Source organism: Macrobrachium nipponense, chromosome 16, assembly GCF_015104395.2.
Source record: "Macrobrachium nipponense isolate FS-2020 chromosome 16, ASM1510439v2, whole genome shotgun sequence".
NCBI classification, from domain to species: Eukaryota; Metazoa; Arthropoda; class Malacostraca; order Decapoda; family Palaemonidae; genus Macrobrachium; species Macrobrachium nipponense.
This window is the reverse complement of record NC_087209.1, coordinates 7669312-7678220: the sequence shown is the minus strand read 5'-3', so window position 1 is coordinate 7678220 and position 8909 is coordinate 7669312. Positions and strand designations below refer to the sequence as shown.

The 8909-nt window shown below is 36.2% G+C and overlaps 1 protein-coding gene across 2 annotated transcripts in view; it reads left to right on the top strand.

Annotated features, from left to right (window-relative positions):
* Window positions 1-339: 339 nt before the first annotated feature.
* Window positions 340-8909, top strand: part of LOC135195562 (uncharacterized) — a 31725-nt gene continuing 23155 nt past the window's right edge. The window contains exons 1-9 of one of the 2 annotated variants that reach the window (XM_064221842.1): window positions 340-991; window positions 1738-1779; window positions 3436-3638; window positions 5283-5352; window positions 6209-6381; window positions 6861-6954; window positions 7331-7640; window positions 8510-8609; window positions 8881-8896. In XM_064221842.1, the coding sequence (XP_064077912.1) occupies window positions 518-991; window positions 1738-1779; window positions 3436-3638; window positions 5283-5352; window positions 6209-6381; window positions 6861-6954; window positions 7331-7640; window positions 8510-8609; window positions 8881-8896 (1482 nt within the window). In that variant the 5' untranslated portion in view covers window positions 340-517. Of the gene's footprint in view, window positions 992-1737; window positions 1780-3435; window positions 3639-5282; window positions 5353-6208; window positions 6382-6860; window positions 6955-7330; window positions 7641-8509; window positions 8610-8880 lie in introns of both variants that reach the window. The other variant, XM_064221840.1, reaches the window with a different exon arrangement.

Below are 8909 nucleotides of genomic sequence, written 5' to 3'. Positions count from 1 at the left end.
GAACTGTTAAGCTTAATCTTTGCATATGAAACATGTATGCTCACTCTGAACCATTTTCGAGACGAGCGTAATAAGGAAGTATGGCGGAAAATAATGTAAAACAATTAAGCGATGACCACTTAACACTTTGCCTTTTTTTTTTTTAATTACGAGAGGTGGGAGCAGCTTCTGAAAGATACTGCATATTTCAGGATGTTTTTAATAACTGATGATAAGACTACATATATGACTCAAGATTTCAAAGTGCAAACGGTTTTTAAAATCATTTTATCGATGATTTAATTGCTTAACCTGATAAACGCGATAAGATTATCTGCGATAAGCCATATATGAACGGACAGTCACACGTCTATACCCTTTACTGCGGTCAGTTGATGCCCTCCCCGGGCTATGCGAAGGTTGGCTCTTTCCCTACATAAGAGCAGTCGACCTTTATATATACTCCGACTTCGGTAACTTAGAAAGTTTCTGAAAGAAATACTAAACGGTAAATCTCAGCCTCTAATAACTTCTCAAGATGGAGACACCTGAAAATCGAGACGATGCCCAACCATCGACTGAGTCGACCTCGGTCGAATCTTTATTCAACCTGGACAAGTACTTCCCTTCCTGGTTCGACACCTTAGACTGTTTCGTACTACTGTTGGCATACGAGACGGTTCTCGTCATAGGCGAATTCAGCGCTATTCTCGCTTACTTCTTATTTACGATCTTCGTCTTCGCAGCCTCAGTTTATAAGCCTACTACCAGCGAAGAAGAACCAACTGCTGGCTCTGAACGTGAGGCTAAAAGCTACAGCCTTGGAAAATTCAGGGATAAAGAATTTTTCGTGTTCATCTCACTGTACTGGTGGTGGACACCTTTAGTCAGAATTGGGATATTCCTGTACTGTAGTCGAAGAGGTTTTGCAGAGGTGATTAGAAATTTAGGTGCGATTAGAATGGCGTGGCCGGATCTCCTCATTGTGGCTGGAGTTGAGTTGGATTTTAAGGTACGTAAGTCTTGAATCTACTACTACTACTACTACTACTACTACTACTACTACTACTACTACTACTACTACTACTACTACTACTACTATACTACTACTACTACACTACTACTACTATACTACTACTACTACACTACTACTATACTACTACTGATAATAATAATAATAATAATAATAATAATAATAATAATAATAATAATAATTGTTTAAATATTCACCCTCTAAACATGTCTAGGTACACATTCCCAATTTACTTTTTTCTTACATATTTTCTCACTCTGTAGTTGACCTCTCTCTCTCTCTCTCTCTCTCTCTCTCTCTCTGGTATTTCCTTCCATTTATTAATACATTGCTAATCAGGAATGTTGGTACTATTTTTGTTCTACTGAACTGATTTATAAATAAAGAATAGAAACACTGAGAGCAATTAGTGGTTATAGACAGCAAGATAGTACGAAGATCCAGAAAATTAATCATTAAATAACACCCGTCAGTAATACGCATACAGTGTATCACGTGAGAAGCACTGGCGGCACTTATATATAACCCTCCCCTTCCCTATGGGGGAGATCTGAATGGGTACTACGTAGTACTATAGGTACACTGTGGTAGTGTTTCAGAACACTGCATGTGTGGTAGCATATGGCTAATATCAGAAGAAACATGAGTATACAATGAGAGAGAGAGAGAGAGAGAGAGAGAGAGAATTCTTCACCGTTAATTTTTTTTTCTTTCTTTCTTTTTAGCTGGATGCCCCTGAACCGGTTCTGATCAGTTTCTTCAACGAGGTAAGGGTTGTTAACAGCATATATATATATATATATATATATATATATATATATATATATATATATATATATATATATATATTATTTTGATAACTGTAAGTGCTTACAGGCACTGATAACTGATATCTTTTGATTATCTGCAGTACACTGTGAGCTATCTCAGGAAATCGTAATCGTAGAGAGTCACGAACTATCTTCAGTATTGTGTTCGAATCCTACAAAACTAAGTATATGGATTCAGATACTTTTAAAACTACGTAGGCCTAGACTAAACTGTCTTTGGTTTCTGTACAGGCAGACAGATAATGCTTAATATATGCTATCTATAGTACACAACAATATAATTATTACCTATTATTCCTGCTTAGGCAAGGCAAAATTTCTAAATATTATCATGGGGCACTCGGTTTTTATTTATTGCTTTGCAATATAGAATTCATCCGTACGTCTGGTTCAGTACGTGGGTCTCTTAAGAAAATTAACAGCTAACATAATCTCTCTCTCTCTCTCTCTCTCTCTCTCTCTCTCTCTCTCTCTCTCTCTCTCTCTCTCACAGTTCGATAGCACTAACACGTTGTACAATGGAGTGTTTCTTCTCGTTCATTTCATTTCAAAGTTGGTAATTTCTCTCCAACTTTCTCCGTTTATTTCTTTTATAGTTCACTTCATTTTGGAGATATTGGGAATCTCTCTCTCTCTCTCTCTCTCTCTCTCTCTCTCTCTCTCTCTCTCTCTCTCTCTCTCTCTCTCAGAAGCAACACACACACGCGCATTATGTATAAACAGCATCAGTGTAGCAGACCTAGATAAGGGGAGATGTGGGGAAGCCATCCAAGTTTAGAAAAACACGCTAAGCTACATTGACAAAACATTGCATAATGGCGCCTTAGGCCGTTAGAGAGGGAAGCAGAATGTCTAGTACTATATATCTCCGTGTGAATATGGGAGAGAACACGACAGTTGCCTAGGATTTTTTGTTTATTTGTACCTTGGAGAAGACATTTCCTTTGTATTTTTTTCCGTGCGCTAACCCTACTTCCTGGCATGTAGGCTACTACTTGAACTTATTAATTAAAAAGCTTGATTTCAAATAAAGATGAGCCCTCGATTACGGAATGAAAACAATACAGGATCAGTTATTATTGTCAAGTCATTCTTCGCGAAGTCATGAACACTAGGACATCCGCTGTTATAATATCCCCAGTCCTTTAAGATATGATAATATGTTGCATTTTTTTATAAAGACGTTTCCTGAACTCGAATAAGCTCAAAACATGACTTACGTAACGATTAACGACTCTTTTATTTTATTAATTATTTTATTATTAATTTTATTATTATTATTATTATTATTATTATTATTATTATTATTATTATTATTATTATTATTATTATTATTATTATTATTATGAACGAGACCACTAGGCCAAACTTGACTCATAGGTCTAGCTTATGGATTTGTTCCTAATGGAAATCAGACTAGGGCAAGGTAAGGTTATGAAAATTGGGTAAACTAACTTTAGGCAGAGACAGGAGGTCATCGATGGAAAGTAAAACGCCAGAAAGAAATGCAGATGTGACAGAAACAAACAAATAAGTATAAATAGCAGCGTAACGACAGACAGATACCCCTTGTCCTTCTTCTCACCTAAACAGAAGATCGAACGTCTGTGGCCATACGCTATCCCGTCATTTGAGGAATTCCTGAAGACAAGATTCCAACCATCCCTCAAGTCCAGGCTGCAGTTGCGATCGACAAATATCCTTCGAAGACCTGAAGGGAAGGAAACTTTTCAGGTCTTGTCTGCCAAGGTAGTCGACAGGTCTCTGAAGAAGATTGTGATCGACATCGGTTTCATGTAAGTATCACAGTCTTCAGGTATTTTTATACGTAGTACTAAAACGTTCCACTTAAGAATCGATTGTTTAGAAAATTTGCTCATATTCAATAAGCTTAAACTTATTATAAATGTAAATGAATGAAACTTTATGTTCCATCTGATATATCTGAAAACAGATCCCCTTACAAAAGTAAGCCTATCTATCCCATATTCACGAAAGATTATAGTAACTCATTTTTCGTTATGTTTCAAAAGTCCTCAACAAAAGCAAATATTGTTTCAGCCTCCTTTTTCTGCTCGGAAATCTAATAATTGTCAGTGAAGAAGTCGTTTTCATAACCATATAAGTCAAAATTGGGCATATATACCCAGTGATATACCGTCAAAAGATTACTTGATGAAGCAGTCTTATTTTGAATGTGGAAGGCAGAAGAAGAACGCAATAATATATATTATAATATAATATATATATATTATATATTATATAGTATAATAATAAAAATGCTAATGTATTGCTAGTGTATGGTCTTACCCGGACACTATACTTTTTTTTTCCATCTGTCCATCCGCCTGAGGGGTTTGCGCATGGTAACCACTGTGTCCCGGGCTTTAAATAATATCCTATTTCGAATATTAACGATGTAATTCGCACACAGTAAATTATTAAAACACTTTTCAGTTGCAAATGTACACACAGATATCCTTTATTTACCTAAAACTTACACATAGCGTAACTATTTAAAGCCCAGAATGCAGTTACCATGCGAAAACACCACAGGCTGATGAAAAAAAAAAAAAAAGTATAGTGCTGAGGAGGATTCATATGGTTGTGAATCCCTTGTGGAAGGAAATGCTCCAATACCAACCACATTTTAACTTATGTGGGATGACAAGGAAGATGATTTATATTCCTTTCCTGTATGGTGTAACATTTACCTAGTGGACCCAGGGTGGGCACCCCAATATTTATATTGTAAAAACAGATAAAATGAAATTGTTCAAAACACTGAAGACACCACAGAGGCAAGCGGCGCAGTGTGTGTGAGGGGATTTTACTTACTGGTGATGACTTTCTTCTTATGGTGTTGAAGAGGCTAAAATTGTGGATTCTTTCTGCACAGGGGTTTCATCCATGAGTCAGTAATGTAGGTATGAGAGAGAGAGAGTTGGATGCTGACAAAGTATAGTTGCCTTTGAAAGGGAACCATATTTTTACTAATTAGTTTCTCATTAGCAAAACATTCTTAGTCACATAATCGATGTTAAATTACCAAGTTCTTACTTAACATAAAAATATGTCATAAAAGTATAATATCCTCTAGATCAAAAACCTTAATTTATCAAAGAATTGTAAAAAAGAAAATCCAAAAATGATTCTATAAAAATAAACAAGTACGTATAGTATATCCTGGAAACTAACATTGTACTTTGATAGATTGTTTGTTTGTATGGTGTATTTACGTTGCATGGAACCAGTGGTTATTCAGCAAGGGAACACATCTCTCACACCTCAATGGAATGCCCGAGAATCGAACTCCTGGCCACCGAGGTGGCAGGCCAAGACCATACCGATCACGCCACTGAGGCGCTGTACATACTTGGATATAGCAAAAAAAAAAAAAATCTAAAAAGGACAAAACTAATTTATCTCTTTCAAAACAGATACTGCGGAGACTACTGTGGATTTGCCCTGTGGCCCTCTGGAGAAAAATTATATTTCCGCTCTTTTCAGGTACTACTCTTCTCCTCAAGGTTTGTTTTCTTCTTCTTTGTCTTCTCCTACATACAACCAATTCTCCAGTTACAGTTCTAATTAATTTCCTCTTTTCTAATAACTGATCTCTCTCTGTTGCCTTCTGTTTCTTCCTTCAAAGGAATAACATTTTCTTTGGAATGAATTTCAAGTCAGTGGCCCATATGTGCTTGTTCCACATGGGCAGGGTTCATCTTCTGAATAAATAGTCTCATACCCATTTCCAGATATACTCAACATAATGCCACTATAATTCTAATACTTCCCTCTACCACCTTTTCGTTCATAAAAAATAAAATCAATTCCTTACGAGTCCTTGCCTACAATATCAATTCTGTTAGCCTTATCACCATAACCCTATCAGCTTATTGTAACTATATCAGGCCCTTTAGTAAATTCTTTCTTTTCTCTCAACACTCACTCATAGATTTACGTCCCCCTCAATTCATACTTCATTCATTTCTCCACCATTTTCTGTCTATTACCTTCAACAGTTTCTCGAAATTAACCTCCTTTTTCCTCCAGTCACCCACTAAACCAAGCACTCATTTCCATTCACTGACTAAAACCTTGATGAAATTTAGGCCACATATGTCATTGGCTGTATTTTCCTTTCCTCCCTCATCTTCTACCTTTCTTTTATTGTTTTTGTATTCTGGTACACTGACTTAGAAAAGGATACAAAATCTAATATGAGAAGGCCCCATTTCCTTATCAAAATGCAAGATGTCTGTACTTCACTTACCCATCAAAGAGAGTGGAAAGGACTTAATTCACATGTAACGAAGTAAAAACATTGCTGATGACAATGATTAAAGTCACATTTCATTCGCAGGCGAATGCAAAATTGCGCTTGGACCTACGATATGGCAACTGGACAAGACCTGAAGAAATGGCTCTCATGGGACACAATGTTGACACTCTTCACAGAGTCATCATTAGTTTGAAGAAAATTAATAAACTGTATACATGGAGTGATGAAATTACACAAGAAGTTTCAAGTCCCTTGTAAGTATATTCTGACACTCTAGTTTGCTTTTTTTCCAGAGAAATAATAAAGATAATTATCTCCTGTTTAGACTAGATGCATGAGGTAGTGAAATTCTTGTAGTACCCTGTCACATGAGGTTATAAATCTTTATAGGAGTATTCAACTAACACAAACAAGAAATATTCTACAGGTTCATATGTGATATAAAATGTGTTCAGAAAATACATGTATACAAAAAAATATTCATGCCTAATAAGAAATAAAACTACTGTTATGGATCGGTATCTGCATTTCAAGAACCTTGGTGGTGCAAATAAGGAAATATTTAGTGGGGCACAAGGGAACAGGAGGATTGGTAGTGGAATACTTCTCAAAACAAGTCACTTTCCTGCTATGACACTAAAAGGTATTTAAGACTGTTTTGAAGTATTTACCAGGACAAATGATTCTGAAAACAATATGCATAATATTTCTGTATCTTTTTTTTTTATCTTAGACAGAAGAGGTTCCTGACAGGTGTCGAAGATGTCATTCACACTTGCTTTCCTTTGGATCTGACTTTGGTAACAAGTACCACAGGACGAGCTCAGGTACTATATTATACAGTATACATACCCACTTTTGGTGACTTTACATGATTGTACAACAAAGATTTGTCAATTTTGCTAAGTACAGTATATACAAAACTGAAAAAGTGCTCAAAGCAGGATTAGCACAGACTTTTAATGGCAGACAGGACAGCTATTTCTGACACCATCTGTCAGCTTCCTCTAGTGAAGAATATGAACTGTGGGACATATTTACATCAAATGATACATAACAGGCAAAAGAACTGGCAGGATTTGCACTTGAGAAGCCACTGAGGCATCTCGGAGAAGATATGACCAATGTTGTTCAAATGAATAAATACCTATACCTATAGTTCAAATTTTTTCCAGACTGTTAATAAGCTCTTCTACTTTCCAGCAAACTCGTCCAACATTGCCCATAAGGCGCCCTGAATCACAAGCTATACCTGATATCATACAAAACATTCCCACAACATCATCGACAAGGCTACCTGAGAGAAGATTACCTGGTGGTTACCTAGAAGATGTAACTGCCTCAAGCCAAAGATTGGAAGCGCAAGAAATCCTCCATCATACTAGCATCCATAGAGCTTCATCTTCCGCCCCTCAGTTACAAAGGACCTGCGAAAATGCATCAGCAGAAGCGAGGGATACACATGGACAAGAAAACCATGATAAAAGAGCAAGCGCACAATTGACCAATGAAGGTAGGTTAGTTCGTTTGTTTGTATGGTGTTTTTACATTGCATGGAACCAGTGGTTATTCAGCAACGGGACCAACGGCTTTACGTGACTTCTGAACCACGTCGTGAGTGAACTTCTATCACCAGAAATACACATCTCTAACACCTCAATGGAATACCCGAGAATCGAACTCGCGGCCACCTAGGTGGCAGGCCAAGATCATACTGGTCATGCCACTGAAGGGTTAGGAACTATGAGTCGGCAATCCATGAGGGAAATACGATTCCTAATCATCGTGGGTATGTGCACATTTGAATATTTCAAAAATACCAAAGTACACAAAGATATGGTAAACAATGAATAAATAGAAGTACACAAAGATATGGTTGACAATGAATAAATAGAGAACATTACTCAGACCTTTCAAAACATTTTTAGGTCCCTAGTAAATAAGAAAACAAAAATGAAATTTCTCAAGTACTATTTTATATTCCTCTTCCCCTTCAAGCTTCATTAGCTGTGAATCGCTGGTTACAAGACACATACAGCAATATATTATAAGAACTTTATGGCTTTTGTTGAACTTTTTGCATTAAGAGTAGAATATCTAAAAAAAAAAAAAAAAGCTGCATGTCCCTCTAAGAGTACTTGAACTTTAAGTTAATTATAAATATTTCAGTATACCTACTTTAATGACTTAGGTATCAATGGATTCCATCTTTAATCAATAAAAATACTTCAGACCTTTGTTCATGTGACTCTGTGATTGAGTTACATTCCTTCATCATAATTCATAATGCTCCTACTTTGATAACATTCTCACATTGATTCCTGTTTTGCCCTGGTAATTACAAATCAAGTACTGTACATATTAAATATACCTTTCCACCAGCAACTTCAGTTCTACCATCCATTAACTCCGAACCTGTGTTGGCTGTTGATCCAGAGTTAAGAGAATCAATGACAAAGGATTTAATTGCTGGCACACAAGTGTAAGTAGCTAACATTTTTCAATTTTTTAATACAATTCTTGTATTATAAAATTAATTGGGAAAGACATTGTCATTATGTCAGCTCTAGTAGTTCAACATTAAGGCAAATAAATTGATGAAATATACTGCATCGACTTAGTAAAGGGTAAAAATAGACTTGAATTACAAATACCATGAACGAATAAGAGTGAGAATGTTTCCCTTACTTCCCATTCCCAAATTCAAGACCAAAGTTTTAGGTATGTCTAATCTTACTGAATCCCTTTTTAAGAGCCACAGCAAATGCAGCCTATGGAACTA